Source organism: Triturus cristatus, chromosome 1_1, assembly GCF_964204655.1.
Source record: "Triturus cristatus chromosome 1_1, aTriCri1.1, whole genome shotgun sequence".
In the NCBI taxonomy this organism is placed as follows: domain Eukaryota; kingdom Metazoa; phylum Chordata; class Amphibia; order Caudata; family Salamandridae; genus Triturus; species Triturus cristatus.
This window is the reverse complement of record NC_140579.1, coordinates 1,152,575,597-1,152,595,808: the sequence shown is the minus strand read 5'-3', so window position 1 is coordinate 1,152,595,808 and position 20,212 is coordinate 1,152,575,597. Positions and strand designations below refer to the sequence as shown.

At 45.3% G+C, this 20,212-nt stretch overlaps 1 protein-coding gene across 2 annotated transcripts in view; it reads left to right on the top strand.

Moving 5' to 3' along the window:
- Positions 1–20,212, top strand: part of LOC146871768 (guanine nucleotide-binding protein G(i) subunit alpha-3-like) — a 636,405-nt gene that overhangs the window by 312,291 nt on the left and 303,902 nt on the right. For both annotated transcript variants that reach the window (XM_085651295.1, XM_085651291.1), the window contains exons 2-3: positions 13,966–14,008; positions 14,255–14,396. In XM_085651295.1, the coding sequence (XP_085507421.1) occupies positions 13,966–14,008; positions 14,255–14,396 (185 nt within the window). The remainder of the gene's footprint in view (positions 1–13,965; positions 14,009–14,254; positions 14,397–20,212) is intronic.

Genomic DNA, 20,212 nt, shown 5'->3' with positions numbered 1-20,212 from the left:
AATAATACTAATAATGAAAATGCCCCTTTACGTCATAAAAACGGGTTGTATGTGGCATCATGTTTTATTAGTGAGGCCAAACTTCTGTAAGTTAGCGGGACAGTATTCCCTATGCATAAAGCTAGTGTTATAGTGGCGGCCATCTTGGATCGGGTGGGCACCCTGTTTGTGTACGAATTGGTCCTGGGTTGAAGGCTGTTCTGCGCGAGCACTACAAATCCGGATTTCGCTCTCCACAATTTTGTAACTGTATCTATAATCACTACTACACATCATAACACCATATCCAATAAGCCTAATTCCTGTGGTCAGGATCTGAAAATTATATCAAGTCTGTGTTCCTCATATTCTGTGAAACCATTCTTATCTCGCACAAGCCCACGGGGTCCCAGCGTTTGTTTAGTACGAATAGTCTCGCACCTGGCTTTACACTGCCAAAGGTGCTCTAAAGTTAATACGAATGGATCAAAACCTCTCTCTGCGTCCTTATTATGTGTGTGCACCTGCTATATATCTTACAGGTTGTCATCAGTGGCTATTGTGTATAAGTGACATTACTGTTTGTGACTCATGTTATCATACAATGAGAAGTATAATCTTTTCTTAAGCGGCTTTGTGTACCATTTATACTTTTATGCATCAGATCACATCATAATTCAAAAGGTTGTTCAATATGTTTTCGTAAAAGTGCACTCTATCTGTAGTTCTTATTATCCTAGAAAATAGTGCATCTCATTATCAACATTCATCCCAACATCTGCCGTCCGTAATTTAAGAATCCAGGATGCCTCATTCCTGCGTAACATCAATTCTCTATTACCTCCCCTTAGGTTTCTCAGGGTCTGTTGTATCCCGTAAAAGGAGAAGTCTTTATGATGTCCTTGTGCATGGCATTCTGTAATATGCATTGCAATAGGGTATCTGAGGTCGCCCTGTTTGACCGCCCTCATGTGTTCCCCAATTCTCTCACGTAATGGTCGTATGGTGCATTCAATTATTTATACTACAAAATTTGTACTGCAGTTTATGTTCGTGGTAATCTTGTAGCGTTTGTTGCCAGGGCCTGTGAAGTCTACCTTCTTACTGTTTGCCCATTTGCATGCTGAGCAACGTCCACACCCATAGAATCCCACCGTGTGTGTAGTCAACCAATTCGTATTGGTTTTTGGTGTGGGATAACTGGGGCTCAAGAGGTTCCCGAGACACATTCCTCTCCTGTACGTTATTTCATTTCTGGTCTGTTGTTGATAGATCCTGTCAGTGTTGCATCTTCCCTCAGAATATGCCAATGTCTATTAAGACTTTTGGTCAAAACACTCGAGAGATTATTGTAATTTGTAACAAATCTGATTTTGTTATCACTCTTCTTTTTGTTAGCAGTGCCCCTCAGAGTTGCCTCTCTCTCTGTCATCTCAATCCTTGTTTTAGCTTTTTCTAGGGTACGTGTGTCATAACCCCTTTGTTTGAAGCGATGAGTCGTTGCTTTTGTGCAAGCTTTGAAATCAGATTCTGAACTGCAGTTACGTCTTGCTCTCACAAATTCTCCGTAAGGGATAGCGTTAATCTGGTGAGAGGGGGTGTGTGCTTGATGCGTGTAGAATTGCGTTACTGGCTATACTCTTACGGTATAGCCTACTGTGAATCGGACTGTCCTTCACATATAGTTCTGTGTCAAGGAATGTTATTTTCTCTCTACTATATTCGTATGTGAATCTGATGTTCCAGGTGTTATTGTTGAGATGTTCAACAAATTCAACCAGTTTGCCAGTGTCCCCTGTCCAAACCATAAGACAGTCGTCGATGTATCTGCCCCAGAATAAAATGAAGTCACTCCAAAAATAAAATCACATCACTTACAAAATCAAGACTACCTGGTATCAACTATGATAGCTGAGGAGACCAAAGGCTAGCCTTCCAAAAGGGGACTTTTCGGCCGCTTACCTGAATTCGCAGGACTTCTGCAGGTGACTAACCCTGGGAGGGATGGGGAGAAGGGGAGGGGGGAGAGGGGAAGAAGGGATAAAGGGAGAGGGGACCTTTGAGCTCCTGTAATAAGAAAAGATGCACTCTTTCAATCATAATAGGTTGTCTGCAACAAGCACTCAATCGTCTCAGACCACCAAACATGAATGCTTTACAATCAGAGGGAGGTGTGATTCCTTAGTGAAACATACCAAGCAAGAATTAGTATAAGGAATTCGAGTCTATGTGAAGAACCCTTGAGCACAGACCCCTGTGCTAAATCTTGAGTGATTATTTAGCTTCTGCTTAATTGATTCTGAAATCTTTATCTGCCCTCAACGTTGTGCAACTACACACAACTAGTCATTTTCCTTTAGCCAAAACTTTCTTATTCAAACTCAAATCGCTACGGTGTCCTTGGAGAAAAAGGGGATATGAAAATTAGAAGTTTCCCGTTAGTGCACTGACCTGATGTCCGTGTAATGGGCCAAATAGCCGCAGAGTCAGGCGGTTAAAACATGGTTAGTCAAGGTGATGTGGCTGATCGACCAGATGCAAGGATTCAAGATTGTTGGAAGCTGTCTCGAAGGTACTGAGTTGGAAGAGGCATTGCTGGACCTCACCTGTCAGACAAAGACGTCCAGATTATTTATGATGATGCAGCAGCGGGACCCCAAGGACTGAGGTGAAGAGGGCATGACCGTGCAGGCTTATTGACCAGATTCAAGACTGTTGGAAGCTGTCTCATAGGGTCAGAGTTTCAAGAGGAGTTGCTGGCCCTTGGTGTCCAGGCAAAGATGTCCAGGTTATTCTCCTCTCTGGTGACGGGCTCGGAACCCAAGGAAAGGGCTACCATGAGAACACAGCTCTTTCACGACGAAGCAATGAAACTAAGCAAGGGGCTGTGTTTGAAAGCTTTATTTATTGCCTGTCATACAAGTGTTTATCTGGAGCCTTCTAGAAGATTACAAAGTGCTTCCTGTCAAATAGAAGGCTGTCTTGGTGGGAAACTGGGTAAATTGAAGGTTGAGTAAACAAGCACATTAAGCACTGGAGCCTCCCTGAAGATGGCGTGTTTCCTGTCAATTTGAAGGCTGTCTCTGGCAGGAAACTGAGGCATGGATTGGCGGCCTTTAAATTAGATGCATTGCAGTTGAACACAAAAACAGAAAAGCATCAGGCAACTTTGAGGTGAGCGGGAAACGGAGCCTTTCAACTAATCACACCGCCTGTGTGGATTAGCAGTTAACAGATCTTGAAGCAGTGCACTCAAACAAAAGTACATAGCATGGCTAAATAACGTGCAAAGAAGAGTAGATAGTACCTGCTCAACTAGAAGTTATTGAAAAGTGCATAGCAAAGTACATGACACCTGTCCAGCTAGAAAACAGTGAAAAATGCTTTGCATAGTACATGGCTCCTGCCCAACTAGAATACAGTGAGAACAAACAGCACAGGCAGACTGGGGTACGACCACTACCTCACCTTACTGGAGGCAGCTCTCACTTGCCTTCATTCCATGCACTGATCTGACCCCTCTCAAGAACATCCTCCATACTGCAGCATATCTCTTCAAAGTTCTTTGGGTCTTTGAAAATTCGACAAATTAAGAGAGATCCACTGACTCCCACTATTTGGGCACATCCACTTTAAAATATGCTTGCTTCATATTGAAATTGGTCAATGATTGTTCCCCATCCTCCCTGATATCCAACTTCAAAGATCAGTAACATTACCAGCCCAGAATCCAGGGTTTGCAGGAAAGAAAACTAGTCTGACTTCTTGTTCCTCACCAGATTTATGGTACTTTATATACTCCAATACAAAGCTAACAGTCTGTGTTGCTAACAGTGGGAGGGGGGAAGGAGAGCAGACTAATTGCTTTTTCTTCCTTTAAAAAAAAAATGTATTACAGATGCATTTATGCACTATCTGTAATTACAAGCATCTGTTACAGGGGTGTCATGTACATTGCAGTATAAACAGTACTCTTGTAGCATACATTCTTGAACATAGAACCGAAGAACGATAATAGAGTGGAACGTGTATCACATCTGCGCCGTCGATAGGTATCCACGTTAAAAATTGATACACACAGCGTGGATCTGAGCACACAACAGGTTATTGGAACAAAATCTATTTATGACTCAACAGTTAACTCAGCGTAATGTAGCATGGGCGGCAGTATAGAACGTGCACGGCATGCATAATGATTGTGCCCTTAAATGGCATGTCCGTTATTGCTCAGTTTCTCTGTTGTCGACAGTCGTATCAACTGGATGAGATAGTAGGTAGCCTTTCAAAGGATCCCATATATCTTTGGGGCGTGATGTCATGGGGATCAATTCAGCATAGTTATTCATTTACTCTTGATAGATTATCAAATCAGTGATCCAGTCCTTGAATTTAGGAGCCATCCCACATCCCCATCTACATGCAATTTGGCGTTTGGCCATCAATAGTGCTAGAGCAATATATCTACGATATGGCTCGTCTATAAACTCAGTATACCCCAACAGCGCTAATAGCGGAGACTGTACCAGGGCCAATGTCGTCATCTGTTCCAGAGCTTCAAAGACCTGACACCAATATTCATGTACCCCTGGACAGCTCCGCTAAATGGAGAAAATCGGCACCTGCCATGCCATATCTATCACAACTATCAGAGTCTTGCAGGTTGTATTTACACATTTTGACTGGCGTGTAATATAAGCGATGCAGAAATTTAAAATGCGTAATACGCAGTCTGCTACTTACTGACACCTGTTCCGTCTGCAGGCAGCTATACATCCATTGTCTGACAACTCACAGCCTAGCTCTGTGTCAAAATGTGTGCGAGCTGGGCATTGATCCAACACCCGCTGTGCATGTGTCGCATGGTATAGCGTCGAAACAGCGTGTGCCGTCGAGGTGGCCAAGAGCATCATGTGTAGTGGAGGAAATGTCAGGGGTTCAGTGGGTATGCCGGGGTATTGTCCCGAACGCCTTGCCTGAGCCTCACATATAGAAACACGTCTAGCAGCGAGGGCGGTGCGTTTTGAAATATTTGCTCTAATGTGCGAAAATTCCCATTGTGATATAGGTCTCCTCAGCATGTAATGTTATTCTTCTCCATGACTTTCCTAAACCCAGTCTCCAGAAGTAGTTGCATACGGGGGTGATAGAGCAGTGAAAGTAGTGGAGAGTAAAGAATTAGGGCCTGTAGTAGCTTCATAATACACTTCCAAGCAGTCACTGTACATGTGACTGTCGTAGTGTCTTTGTCCTGAGGGATACTGTATATTGCACCTGCCAGGGGAAGGGGATCTATGAGCCACTGCTCTACTGCTACTTGTGGCATGTATCTGGGCGGATGAAACCAATAGTAAGTATAGTGAGACTGGGCGCATATGTAATACAGTTCGAGGTTTGGGACCTCAAACCCGCCCTGTATGTAAGGTCTGGTAATCACGTTCCATTGTAGTCGTGGCTGTTTGCCCCCCCCCCCCACGTTAATCGGCTCATTTCTGAGCATAAAGTAGTGAAAAAATGTCTATCTGGATGGTACGGAATGTTCATGAATAAATATCGCAACTGCGGGAGTACCACCATTTTGATAAGTGAGGTACGCCCTGCCATAGAAAGCGGCAAAGAAATACAGCGTGTGACGCAACTCGCGATGTGGTCTTGCGCCCTGCCATAATTAAGGTGCATTAGTTCCTCCCTATCCCTGGTGATGGGAATGCCCAAATATTTCACTTCTGTGTTACACCATTCTAATGGATAATCCATTGGGACTGCGTGGCCGCAGAGGTGAGGGGAAATATTTGGGACTTCCCACAGTTAATGTGGATTCCCGAGAGTCTCCCGAAAATTATGAATTCCCTCAAGATGGGATTTAGATTTTGTTGCAGGTCTCTGATGTACAGGGTGATGTCATCTGCATATAGGGAGATGAGTACCTGGCGCATGGGGCAGCGCAATGCTTTATCCTGGTGATGCTGTCGCAGTCTGGCCCCCAGCGTTTCAACTGCTAGCGCAAAAAGCAGGGGGGGAGAGTGGGCATGGCTACCTAGTACCCCTAGTTAGTGATTGAGAAGGCCGGAGACATCTGCCCCTTAATTAAGACTTTAGCAGATGGAGAGTGGTATAGCAAACATATCCATGATAGGAATAAAGGAGACAGTCCCATGCGTTGTAATATATTCCCAGTAAATAGTCCCATTCGACCAAGCAAACGCTTTTGTGGCGTCTACGAAGACTGCCACAAGAGCCAAGTTGGGATCTACGTTCTGTAAGATGGAGAACAAAGTGCAGAGGCTCTGTGTGGTCCCACGCCCTGGAATAAGCCCAGCTTGGTTCGGGGAGGACAAGCTTTTCCATCAGCAAATTTAGTCTATTGGCCAGTATCTTAGCATCATTGTTGATGAGGGACAGCGGCCTGTAAGAGTCGCGTTGGCTTGCAGGGTTACCCGGCTTCAGTAAGGAGGTAATGAGCGCCTCTCTCGTTGAAGGTGGGAGGATACCATTCGCTTGAGCATAGTCGTAAACAATTTTCAGGATGGGGGCTAATTGATCAATATATGCTTTATAAAAATCTATAGGTAGCCCATCTAGCCCGGGGCTTTGCCAGATTTCATCTGCATAATAGCCATGCGTATTTCATCCAATTCAAAGCGAGCATCGAGGAACTCCCTCTGTGAATTTCCCAGCCACCCCAAGGCCACATCATACAATATATTCTTAGAGTTTTTGTCGGAAATCCCGTTGGGACACACCCTCTGCACCCATAGAGAGTAGTCTTCAGCCCCGTAAGTTCTCCCTCCGGTTTCTTCAAGGTGCTCTGGATGTCAGGTTGGACTCCTGAGCTCTTAGAGATGCAAAAACCTCGGATTGTGACCTTGAAGGCCTCCCAAACTGTCTCAACACTGTCAACGGATCCTTAATTTCTCTGAAAGAAGTCTGTAATTTCTTGCCCTAATTCGCCGCAAAATGCGGCGTCAAGTAGCGTGAGAGGAGATAGTCTCCAGTTTCTGGGAGATGAGATGTACCCTGGGGGGGTCAGCGAAAACATGACAGGAGAGTGATTGGAGCGCGTTCTCGCCAAATGCGTAACCGAAGCTATCGACGGGCCTTGGCCGCGAGAAACTATATAGTAATCCAGTCGAGCTCATGATGCATGGAGAGTTGTGTAATTTGTTACTTCAATTTTGTGTGGGTGAACATACCACCTTACATCAAGCAGCCCATTGTCAGCTACAATGTCCTGAAGCATTTTATGTGATCTTGTATAGTGATACGGTGCCGGGTTGGATCTATCCAGTCCTGGATTAAAAGTAGTGTTAAAATCTCCTCCCCAGATTAGGTGACTGGAGCCTATTTCCAGGATTTTCCCCCAAAGTGTGGCAAAAAAGTCAGTCATCCACTTTGGGTCCATAGCAGCAGACCAGAGTGACGGACACTGCACCTAACCTACCCCAAACCATGCAGTAGCGCCCTTGTTGATCCTGCAACAAGCCAGAAGGAGTAAATGGAGTGCGTTTGTTTTTTTATATATATAAGTATGGCTGTCCCTCTAGAGTAGGAGGAGAATATTCTGTGATCTGTCTATTTACAGGCAAATGAGATATTATGATGGGGGTTCAAGTGAGTCTCTTGAAGCAGTGCAACCTGGACGTGATGACAGTCCTGGTATGCCAGTACCTGTCTACGCTTGCGTGGGTTGCCTAATCCTGTGACATTCCACGTAAGAAAGTGTAAGTTCTGACTAGTATCCGAACTGGTCATTTAAGAAACATTGTATGCCAATAGATGAAGTAGTGTGTGATCTATATCTGCAATGTTGGTAAAGTATATGCAATAAAGATGCCTTCCATGTCTCATTTTTTGTGTCATGTCCCATTAACAAATCCCTTCCCACCCCACACACTGTAGCATCCCAATCATGCCAGAATAAACAATCCCTCCCCCACCCACATAACCCAAAAAGAACAGAAACAATCTGCATTTTAATCTGCAGCATGGGGGATCGCCCTTGGGGAGGACTTCTAGGTATATGCACGGCTACGCTCCCCCTTCTGAGTTGTGGGTTATTGGAAAAAACAAACTCATCGGGGAAGGGGTGCCCGGTGCTAAGTGTCATATATCCCCAGGAGGGCACTTATCTGGTCTTGATGCTTTAGTCCCTGCTACCTGCTGGGTCTGCGTGTCGATGTTCTATTGTCCCAGCATAAAGCAGGAGATGGAGTGGGCGGTCAAGAGGGGAGCAGAAGGCGCAATGCCGCACCAGTCCCACGAGACAATTCACACAAGAAGTGAAGTTTGTGCTAGTCTACGGCCGGGGAAGACGATATCGGCGACAGTTCCTGTGTAGAGCAGGAATGATGAGGCCGTTTGATGCGCTTCAAGAAGTCGTCTACTTGCTGCCTATTAATGAAAATATTGCTTGCCCTGATGCGTCACTCGCCATCGGGCCGGGTACAGTAGAACGTAATCAATCTGTGCCTGGCGAAGTTTGTTCTTAGCCGGAATGAATTTCCGTTTTTCTTCCTTGACAGTGGCCGTAAAGTCCGGATAGAGGGTGAATGCAGTTCCCTCAAACGTGAGGTGTCTTCTCATGCGCTGTTTTGAGCGTCACATCGCAGTTGCGATAATTGAGTAGTCCGCAATGATGGGACGCTGTGTGCTTCCTGGCAGCGGTTTGGGGCCTAGGGAGCGGTGCGCCCTTTCCACTATGAATTGAGAGGACAGTACTTCAGTGCCAATTGTTTCACGTAGCAATCTTTCTATGAACTCCTCCATCCAGCCGGTATTGGTGCTCTCCGGTATGCCAGGAACGCGGATATTGTTTCGTCTGCTGCGCTCTTCAAGGTCTTCATTTTTGTCAGCAATGATTTTAAGGAGTTTGTCCATCCGGGCCATTTGTTTTTGCATTTGTGACGTGTTATCCTCCGTGTCGGAGATGCGTGGCTCAATCTCTTTGATGCGCTCGACATGGTTATCCAATTTATGGACAATGGCATCCATACAAGTGTTCATGGCCTCCATTTTCCCTTTGATGGAGGCGAGCCTTTGCCTCACTGCAAGGAGGAGTGCTTTCATGTCTTCATCCTGTAACTGCGCCGACCCCACTAACCTCCTCAGGGTTTTCTTGTTGTGTGTGGGATCCGTTTTTGGACTCAAATGTTAGCCGAGTTTGTTTTGCGTCTGCCTTCCCCCATTCCGTGGGCCGTAGTCCACTTAATGGGCAACTATAGTGAAGTCGTTAGTCTGCTACCTCCGTGCACTCAGTATGGAATGTGAGTGCCACCCCAGCGGGCTTGCAGGCAGGCTGCTGGAGACAGTGGCCCTGATATTGTCGGCGGTGTTTGACTGCTCCCAAAAGCAGACCCCCCAAGTGTAGGCGAGGCCGCTGCTACCTTGCTCCGGTGTGGGGCGTACTATCGGGCACACAATCTTTCAGATACAAAGCCAAGGCAACTCCGTTCACTCCACGCTCAACACACTACGCTGAAAAAGGCTGGGACAGGGGGTTGCGGTCATGCTGCAGCGACTGTGTTCTCGCACTTCCAGCGTACAAGGAAGGCATACATGGGTTTTCCTGATGAGGTTAGCTGGGCCGTAAAATGACACACAGAATGGAGCGCAAGAGCAGCAAGAAGGTTATATTAAACTGTAATTTCCTCAAGTGGCACGTTCAGATACATAATTATTCCCTTCAGAGGGAAGGCTTGGGGATAGCTGAAACAACCCAGTCATTGCAGGTAATCGACCCAATGCAGATGAGTGAGCGGGAGCGCGGGATGTCTGTGAGGCATATAAAGTCATTGCAGAGCTCCAGGCGTCCTCCTGGATGATAGCGCGATTAGTCAGCAATGGCGGTGCAAACCTGCCACAGCACCGTCTGGTTGTGGTAAGTGCCGTAATGGCGGGTCCGTGCGTGGAAGCCTTATTATGCTGATGTGTGCAGCCAGGGATATTTCAAACAAGCCCCGTGAGTAGAAAGGGGGCCATGACCATGCACCGTTGAAAAACAACGTGCACTGGCAGCCCTCAGTATGCCGCGGTTGTGGAGTGGGAAGCGCAGTAGGGGACAGGAGGCTTTCCTAAATCACCAGTCCTCTGTATTCGATTGTGCGGGAGGTGTCGGGTGCTTTCAGGGTCTGGATCGATGTGCACTCACCACCTATTTTCTGCCGCACTGCGAGTCCTGGTCAAATTAGGTACACGGCCCAGCCTCCACGTGGGCGCCACGGCGCTCTCATAAGACGCTCCACCCGCAGGGGATCCAGACATGCCAAGCTGCACTATCGGTGTACTCTTGAAGGATCCTCGACAGCAAGCGGCAACGTTAAGGAGGCTCCACAAACACAGTGCCAGATCACGCCCTTTAATCCGGTACAGTGGATGGCTTGCCAGGACCTCTTGGGCAGGATAAATTATCGGATTAGTGGACCGAGCTGCAGGAGCCTCACACTAGTGCGGCCATCTTGCTCGTGCACCACCTATCGCCCCCATACGAATTGCTGTTTCTGTGACATGCAAGCCTTTGATGAGGCTGGAAGATCACAGTGCCACCGTCTGTTTATCTGATCAGTGTGCTGTATGCCACAGTCTAGTGGGGCTAGATATACAAGAAGTGGTCAGTAGTTGTTGAGAAGTGGATCTCTGTAATAAAAGGGCGTCAAGGTTATTTGTGGTGATGAGATCTGAGATGTATGCTCCATGCATGACTGCAGAGAGGTTATTGATAATTGTGAAGTGAAGTATGGGTTCACTCTGTTCCATGTAATGAGCGCTTATTGATGATGTGGTTGTTTGGTCTTAATTTGCTTGGGTGGAGCCAATGATTTGGGCGTTTGTGTTATACATTTGGGTGTTGGAGTAGTGGTGTTGTGATCTTGTTTTTACCCCACTCCTAATTGTTTAGGTGTGAAATTTTCAGGGCATGCTAGTGGGTATGTGTGGATTGAAGAGTACAATTAAACTTGGTAAGGAGTGAGATTTTGGTTATGGGATTGGCAAGGCAGAGTGTAGCTATTGAATAAAGAACTATGATTTGTTTAAGGTTTTGTGTGCTAATGCAAACAATTTATTGTCCTACTATCCAGACCATATATTTGGCTTTGTGTCTGTAGAGGGAAGCTTTGAGTTTTTGTATGTCAGAGGTTCACTGAGATGGGCAACTGCAAAGTGTAGAGCATTTCAAATGGGTTTGGTTATTCACTATTATATTGGATTAGGCATGTAAAAATTGTCCGGGCTTTGTGTGCTTTTATTAAAGAAGTAAACTATGGCAGATATCCATTGACAGGAAGACAGCGGAAAGCAATGCTTACTCTGCTGTCTTTAATCTCTGTACACATCAAGGGGCATGCAACGCTTGGGATAGCAGTCATTGTACTGGTACCAACTATGTGACATCACAGCAAGCATATCAAGACATCCTGCTTAATTTGAGCTGGTGGTTTCTGCTCGACACCAGCACTTAATTGTCAACACCGGTGCTTGTGACGGTCTACCACTAGGTGGCACTTTCTGGCTAATTTAGAAATTACCACAACAGTTAATTATTCAATGGTCATAAAAAAATACTATTACCTGCCACCCAAGCCATTCTTATAGCTTTCGGGCCTGAAATAATCCCAATTGTCACACTTGTATGAGTGGGATGATTAGTAGTTGTTGGCAGCTCTGGCAGGTGCAAAGTGTGGTGCAAGCGGCAGTGGCCTCTTGACGATAACCCTGGCACTTCTTTTTTTCTTTTTCTACAAATTAAACACTATATGCACAACACTATATGGAGGGGACACTTTGATTGTCTCTGGCACAAGGCATCCCCCCCCCCCCCCCCTCCCAAAAAAAAGATGACACCAACATTGAATAGTAGCCGTTGGTTAAAGATTATAATCTCAGGCCATATTTAGTAACAAAACAAACTCATCAAATTCACACAAGTCACATAGGCACAGTTATTTACAAAATGGTACAAACATCTTTCCCCAAATACATAGTCAAATAGTCATCAGGTTACCTCCAACCCAGACCTTTTCTGTACATTAAAACATTTGTGTAACCTTATGGCTTGACTTCCCACCTGCCTCCCCAGCACCCTTCATCCTTGAGGGCCCACACGGGCCCTACCTTGGAGCTAAAGAAGTCTGCTCTTATGCAAACCCAGTATCCATTAACTTATGCTAGACTACCATGCCCCCCCCAGCAGAGCAACCAACCTGCGGTACCCCCACCACCCGCCAGAGAGATAGGCTGGGCGAATAGATCATAACTTGGTCCCTTGGCAAAGACTGCATTTTTCCATCACCCCAAGGGGACACCAACAGAGCACCTATGAGTAATAGAAGACTGGTAAAAGTTATGTGAGGAACTTACTTCCCCCCCACCCCCCAGTAAAAGGAAAAGGTTGTGAAATTCTGTAACCCCCCTTTGAGGTCCATGTGAAACTGATATTCCATATATTTCTAATGAGATGCCAAGGTGATCAAAAGTGTCCCAGCCAATAAAGAATTCACCAAGCCCCAATACGACAAAAGGCAGAAAACTCATGTTAAAAATTATTACCTGCAAAAAAACAAGTTAAAACCTGATTCCATCAGTGTACATCCTAGAAAATATAAAACAAAGGATGGGTGGGCGGGGAACAAAAGAAGACGCCCCAGCACAGCAGTCTCTGAAGAGGAACTACAGGATCATGTGGCCTGGAGGCGGAGGCACCTTGAAGAGGGCAAGAGCAAAGAGACCAAGCCCTGCCTCACCATCCACTTTAAAGGGCAGGTCCCTGCGACCACGCCCCTGCTGTCCCCATTCCCTGCGAGATTCACCTTGTGATGAAGGCACCCGGAGCAAGGTGGTGGACCAGATCAAAGTGACTAATGGCTACAGACCTGCCATCTTGAGTCCACTCACCCTGCTGCGACCTTCATATATCTCCTTTCCTCATTCTGGAGAGGAAGAGCCTTAGAGCAATGGTTACGTAGTCTCTTGCAGTTGAAGTGGATAGAGGTTTCGAATTGTCACCATCCATCATCCTTGCCTTCACAAGGCCAAATATTTTCCGAGTAGTTCTCTACACTAACGTATCTAGTAGATTTATCAAATAGGAATTCCACGTTCCTTTTTACCCCTTTGTTGAGATACTGATAACCTATAAAACAACTCTTTAAAGTACAGTACCAATTTCTGTATTTTCCATTGGAATAAACTGTTGTAATTTATCCCAAGGGGTCAGCTAATCAACGGCACCCCCCTCTGAGCCTTCTTAGGGACGGCACACTTTGTGTCGAGTAGTTGTCAGTCATTTGTAACCACACATTACTCTACCAACGCATGTTCAGTTGCTAACATTTCTGCCAAAGGAGCTCTCCTTGATGTGTAGGGAACATTCCCGTTACACTAAGACATTTCCCTCAGTTGATATTGAAGTACTGCTGCTCGTTCCATGTGTGAATCAATAGCAAAGAAATCCATATATTTAACAATAACCAACGTCAGGAGTATAATTTAACCCCCCTCCCCACCCCAAAATGAGAGGTAACTTTCAATCATTGCTTAAATTGAATGGGCTGATCCTACCGGGGGTGGGATACTATTATGAACGTATCGCAATTCACCTGTTTTGGAGTTGGTTAGGCTTGAATTGTTCAGTCACTTGCTTGGTCGGATTGTAGTTTTGATCTGTACACCCTTTTAGTTGGGAGTTACTGCACCTTTTGTTTCTTTTTGCAGCCAAAGCTTTTGACTATGCCAGCCTGTCAGTTGTCGACTTTGGGGTTCAGGGAGGGGCACGGTGGGAGGGGGGAAGTAAAGGTATCAGCGATCTCTCTCAGTAAGCAATGTTTTCCATGGCCGCATCCTAGCGCTGGGACACTTTGTAAGAATTAGCCATACGCTCTACAAGTAGTAGTATTACTATTAGAGTGCTTCATGGGGAGTTCAGCACTGCCATCCTGTCCAAGGCCGTGGACTCTTCATTGAACTTGCTCTTACCTGCTTTTTCCTTGTTTTCAGGTGCGGGGGAATCTGGAAAAAGCACCATAGTGAAGCAGATGAAGTAAGTGCATCAATCCCCATGTGCCTATTTAGTTTTCTTTTTCACATTACAGAGCACACAGGCAAACTTAGTTCGTACTTCTGCTACATCTCTTGTAGAAGCAGCAACGTATTGCGGTATTCACATCATATAAGTAACAGATGTGTAGATTCTCATTCCACATGAAGCCTCCAAACACAGTCACAGCAGTCTTCATGTTCTCTGTCGTCTTTCACCGTGATCTAAGTGGTGTTCATTCCGTTGCAGGATCATACACGATGATGGATACTCGGAGGAGGAGTGCCGGCAGTACAAGGTGGTGGTGTACAGTAATACCATCCAGTCAATCATCGCCATCATAAGGGCCATGGGAAGACTGAAGATCGATTTCGGGGATGTGACCAGAGCTGTACGTTTCGTGACTACTTCCTTTTAGCTTTTTTACCTGATAATTTTAGAGTTTCTCACTTGAGGCGGAGGGATGTTTGGCTAGAGGCATGTCTCCTATGGAAGATTGGCAGGGTTGAGTTTAATATTCTTACCATCATTCTTAACATTTTCTTGTAATTCTCCTGCAGGTACCCCAATCTTCTCTTCCCAAAAGTGTGTAGATTTTAATTGCGTCAAATTCAAAGTACATTTCCATACGTGTTGGTGTGCCATTTTTGAATGTGGCTAGTGAGGGCAAATAGATTTGCTTCTACTGTTGTACGGTGATCTGTTCTGTAGGTGGTCAGCATGGTAGTTCGGTTTATGGCCGGTAGTAGGGTGCTTATGCACAGAGGTGAGGTGCATCTTTCCAGTTACCATCTGTCCACTGACTACAGTGCTAAATCCTTACTTTATGTATTGTGAGGCATTGCTAATTTTGCATGTAACTGACTGGTTTAATTTTCCAAGGACATCTGTACCTAGTCGTAGACTTCAGCTTATCACTTCCCTTCCCAAGGCAGGAGACTCGATACATGGACACATCTTTCAGACCCTGCAAAGCCAGTCAACACCGTGCCATTTGTTCCACCAAAGAGGACCTGTGTGTATTCAAGTAGTATTGTGCTGAATGGGCAAAGCCACTAGAATTATGTGATTCTGGAGCCACCACTTTTTACACTCAGTTGTGGATTTGCTGCACTTTCCACATATCCCATCACATTCTTTATATTTTGCCGACTTTAACACAAAAAACTTGTATCTAGCTCAGACAGATTGAAAGTTACTACTAAAAGCACTGTCACACCTGTTGAGGAGGTTAACTGGGCTTCGTTCAGCTGCTGATTGTTCTGTTTAGTTGTTAAACTGATACTAATGAGACGAACCATTTGCCCAGATAGTGTTAACGTGTGTACAAAATGGCAAACGTAATGAAGTAATACTGCCATAAAATGTGCTTTTACGGGCCGTAATTTGCTTTACTTGTTGTTCCCCACCGCACAATTGGGTCCCTCCTTGCCGCATACGTACAGTTGCATTGCTGATAGGTAATGACTGGGATGGCATCATAGAGCCTTCAGCAGCCTCGCTCAATTTGATTAGGAGAATTTGTCCTGAAGCCCAAGCATAAAATGGTACATACAATATTTTTAAACGATGTTCATATTGCCTCCTAACTCTTAAACTTCATACTTAAATTTCTGATCCATAGAAGAACCCTGCTGGAAACCCTCCAACCAGTTACAAGCATGCATCATATATTCTTCAGTGACTATACATTCTAAATACATTTGTATTTGAGCTACATTTCTCGATCATGTACATTTCTAAAAAATGTATTTACGCTTCAGTTGCACGTGAACGTCGATGCACATTTGTTCTTTCTATAAATGGATCCAAAGCCTGATGAAAGCAAAATACATCTGACTAGTTTGCTTCTCTATACAGGACCGGAGAACTCGGCTGCGCCTCTTTCAAAACATGGAACCAATAACACTTGTTCAGAATCCTTGAAATATGCATCATTTATGTGCTAATTTTTAACTAACCTATTTGGGCACACAGTTTATCTACTGGATACAGTCTGTCGTATAGTGTGAATGCATTTTATCAAGGACCTCTGGCATAGCCAGCACCTAGGCTTCTCCCACTCCACGATCCAGAGAGACCACATAATCCAACGTTCTGCTTCCGTCTCATGGGCACAAGTCCTAAAAATAAAAAAAAAGACATGGGGAGCCCAACCAAGTTAGGCAGTATGCATGTTGACATCATGGCGTGTGACATCACAGCACATTATACCGCATGTGGCCTCACAGGGAATTTCCTCACAAGAAGAGGCATCCGATATTAGGACCTCACATATATGTTGAGCAGGTCTAAGATAAGTACATTTAAGCGCATTATGATATTAGGAAAATTAGATTTTGTATCGGGTTGTCCAAAAATGTGACTCAACCCCAATGCAAAATCTGGGACTTAACTAACGTGTCTTTTAAAAAAAAAAAACAATCGGCCACAAAGAAATTGGCAAAAACGAGAAACATGGCAGTAGATCTGTTCAACTTAGTTGGTTGCTAAGTCTGCATTTTAAAATCATTTATGAGGTTAAGGCATCTGCTGCAAAGATCGGTGTGCCCAGAAAATCTCAGTGAATAATAATAATAAGATAACTCTGGAGGTTAATACTTTTGATGGAGTAATCTGGGTATTCTAGTTCCAGATTTGATTCCGAGTGGTATAGAAGGTTAATGTGTCTCCTGCAAAGCACATTATGTAACTAACTTGCGGATGACTGATTTTTAGGTCGAGCCTGAGCCAGCATGCATGCGCTGCTCTGCGAGGCTTCTTGTAATGTGGCTCTGACTCCCCCCACGCCTTTTGTTGGCTGTTGCCTGTATCACTTTGTTTTTGTAGCCTGCAAATGGCTAAAGGCGGGCGCATGTCCCAACTTTTTGCCAAATGTTCACTCCCACAGCCTTTGTCTTGCGGGAGCGTGCAGCGGCGCGCAGGGCTCCTTGTATGTCAGGTTACACACAAGGCGCCGCGCTTTAGCTTTTGCTTGTTTCAGAAGGGCTTTCGCAGTCACTTAACACCTCTCTCTAACGAGAACTTTAGAGCGAAAACGACGTTTCTAAATCAGTTTTTACGCACGCTGTGATTTTTACATAGTATGCTGATTTAATATCGTTTCCGGTACAGTTCACATATTTCGAAAGATGGTTTTGAAGGGTTAGGCAACAGGTAGAGACCTTCCTTTGCACCGTCCCTCGTGGGCTGTTAGTGCGCTGGCGGGGGGCGCAGTGTGACTGCGCTGAGCAAGCCCCTGAAGCTCGTACAACTATAGCCATTTGCCATTAGACCTCCGCTAACCCTACCACCCGCCCGCACCCTCCTCTTTGCCACGGCCTCACGCCCCTTGGACACCCCTCCAACTCACACAGAGTGAAAACCTCTGCTCCACAGGCACGTTCCATTGGCTCTGACAGATGACCGGACTTCTGCCCCAGTGCAGGGACATGAGTTTGACCCTGTGGTCACAGGCGTGGCTACTGTTGTGTTCCCCCAGCCTATCATCCTTGTGTGGTAGAGGAATTAAAATAAATGAACAACCCTCCTTTGTTGGTCGTTTTTTCCTGCTTGGATGAACGTGCGTTGAACAGGATAATTGATATAAAATATGGCCATAGGGCCCAATTCCAATAAAACGTCTTAAATCTCCATTGAATAGACTTACACTTCCAAAATATGGAAAGTAACAATACTTCTTGATTCACAAGTGCCAGACCGGATAATACAAATGTGTAGGTGTGGGAGTAAGTTACATATAAAATTACGCTTTTTTCATTACCATTCAAAGTCCATGTTTCCTTCCACTCCATAACTTTCTAAACAAGCATTGCAACAGGTCTCGCATTTGTTATTTTATGTTGATAGGTGAGTGGGTTACTGCTTTTAACAAGCAATCATTTTGTTACTTGCAGTTCATAAATTGTAATCCTTCTAATACAGCACAGTGAGCTATGAAGGTCATGTGATTCCTACACCTTGTAACCCTCACTGCCATATGTAACGCATCTTGTACATTGATTTACACACTTACACGAGTTATTATCACTGTATGTTGTGTATGTTACGTAAAGAGCTCTGACACCCTGCATTGGGATGAGTAGCACTAAAAAAGAAATAAAATATTTAGATTTTGTTTAAATAATGGGACAGACCTACACATCTGACACTCTTACAGTGCATGCACCTACAAACAGGGAATGAATAAAGTTAAAAGTATGCCTCTCTTAACTACCTGTGAAGTGATAAGCTGCGTGTCTTTGTTTCCCCTCCATTGCATTTGCATCTCCAGACAGCACCGACCCAGGATCAGACTGGAACAAAAGAAGGCCTTATGGCCCCTTAACTTCGGCCTTTTTCTCAGCTAAAGGTGAGAATAAAAAAAGTCCCCTCCCTCCCTGCCTGCACGTTGCTGCTGGGATTGGAAATCAGGCACCGTGCAGGCGCTACTGAACATGTCCTGGTGTCTGAAAATTACACCGAGACAAGTTCAGCCTATTTCAGTGAGGTAAAGCTTCTTGGCAGGGCGGACGGTGTCTACCCTGTGAAAATTGTGGGTGGATGCAGTCTACCCGCTGGTACTGCTGACTTGTGCCCTGGATATACTTTACACAATTAGCCAAATTGGACCTTCTCCCCCAAAGGTAAGCTTTGCTCAGCTGCCATGTCCCTCCAGGTGGCATTACAAGAAGTCAGGAGGCAGATTCCTAGTTCACTGTAAGCACAGTCGTGCCGTTTGGCACATTAGAGCAATGTAACGTCATTAAAAGACTACATGGAACCTGTTTTGATTTTTTTTTTTTTTGTCAAAGCTATATCCTGGCCTGGGACATCTTGGCACTGAAAAGAGAAGCTGCTTACAGGAGGGGAGCAGTGAGAAGAATAAGCGGGAAAAAACAGTTGAATAATAGACATTCAACAAAACGACCGCTTCAAGAGCCTTGCTGAATGCTGCGGAAAGGAATGGTCTGGCCATTCCGATGTCTGGATCTTAACCAGACTTCCTAGGATTTTTAGATGGCAAATTTTGCGACAAAAGTATCCAAATTTTGCGATCTAAAACTGCAACATTTGTGGTATTTTTTCGGCAGGTAAAGCGTGTGGTTGTCACAAAACTACCACTCGGCCGTTGCTGGAGACTGGGAAAAGTCACTTTGTGACCTGGCGAAGCTCCATGCAGCAGCGCACCTCGAACAAGAGGGTGTGTGCTGCCAGAGAGTGCATATCTACATTTGAAAACTAGTCTGCGTTCGCTGCCATCAGACAGCCACGATTCCTAAGGTGCCTGCATAGGGCAGCAGTGGGCAAATAGAGTGTCGGGTATACTGGTGACTCCAGAATAGGAGCGCAGTAAGTGTGAGGAAAGGGGAGCCATGAGTGGCCTGGGATTGTTGAAGGACGGGTGTTCATCACACGGGTGGGAGAGGAGGCGGCATTTCAGAGAAAACAATGTGGCATTGGGCACAAAGCTACCGACTTTGCAACTGGGGAACCAGGTTTTAGCCCCGGCATCGGTTTAACAAATCCTGTGATTCTGGGCAAATTAGGAAACCTCACCAGCTCCGAAAAACTACTTCTGTAGTAGGGGATCTCTGTGTATAGTCATAATCTAGTTAATAGTCCCGCCCATGTGCGTGGACCCCGGAGCAATAAAAAATAATCTCTAAAGGTGACAAATCATGCAGACCTGCATACACCTTTAAGAGAGAATTTAATTTAAAGACAGATAATGCAGCCTATACCCACAGGCTACACTGTCCAGTACTTCAGCTAGAATTCCACCAACATCCACAAACAGCACTGCCTGTCCAGCTTTTCTCCACATAGGAAAAAACCCTGCCTCTACCAGCAAAAGCCTCTGGAATGATAGAGAGGAAGGAGTGGACAGACAAGCCCCATAGGCTGCCATTATGTGGCTCAGAACAGGATACTGTACCTTTAAGAAAACTTTCCGGATTTCCAGAACTTTCCCCAGTATCCCAGAATGCCCAGCAGGTCCCATTTACTTTCAGTTCTTTTTTCCGGCTCCTGCTAGCAGGACCCTGGAGCATTGAGCTCTCCCCTTTTCAAGGGTTTATTGTAGTTTTTGTCAATTTTTGTCACTTTTTCAAGTGCTTAGTGGCTGGTACTGTCAACATGCCTGGCTTGTTCGACAAGTGCCCGGAATGTGGTAGAAAGAAGGCTAAAACAGATCCACACGAGGTGTGTATAGGTTGCCTTCCCCAG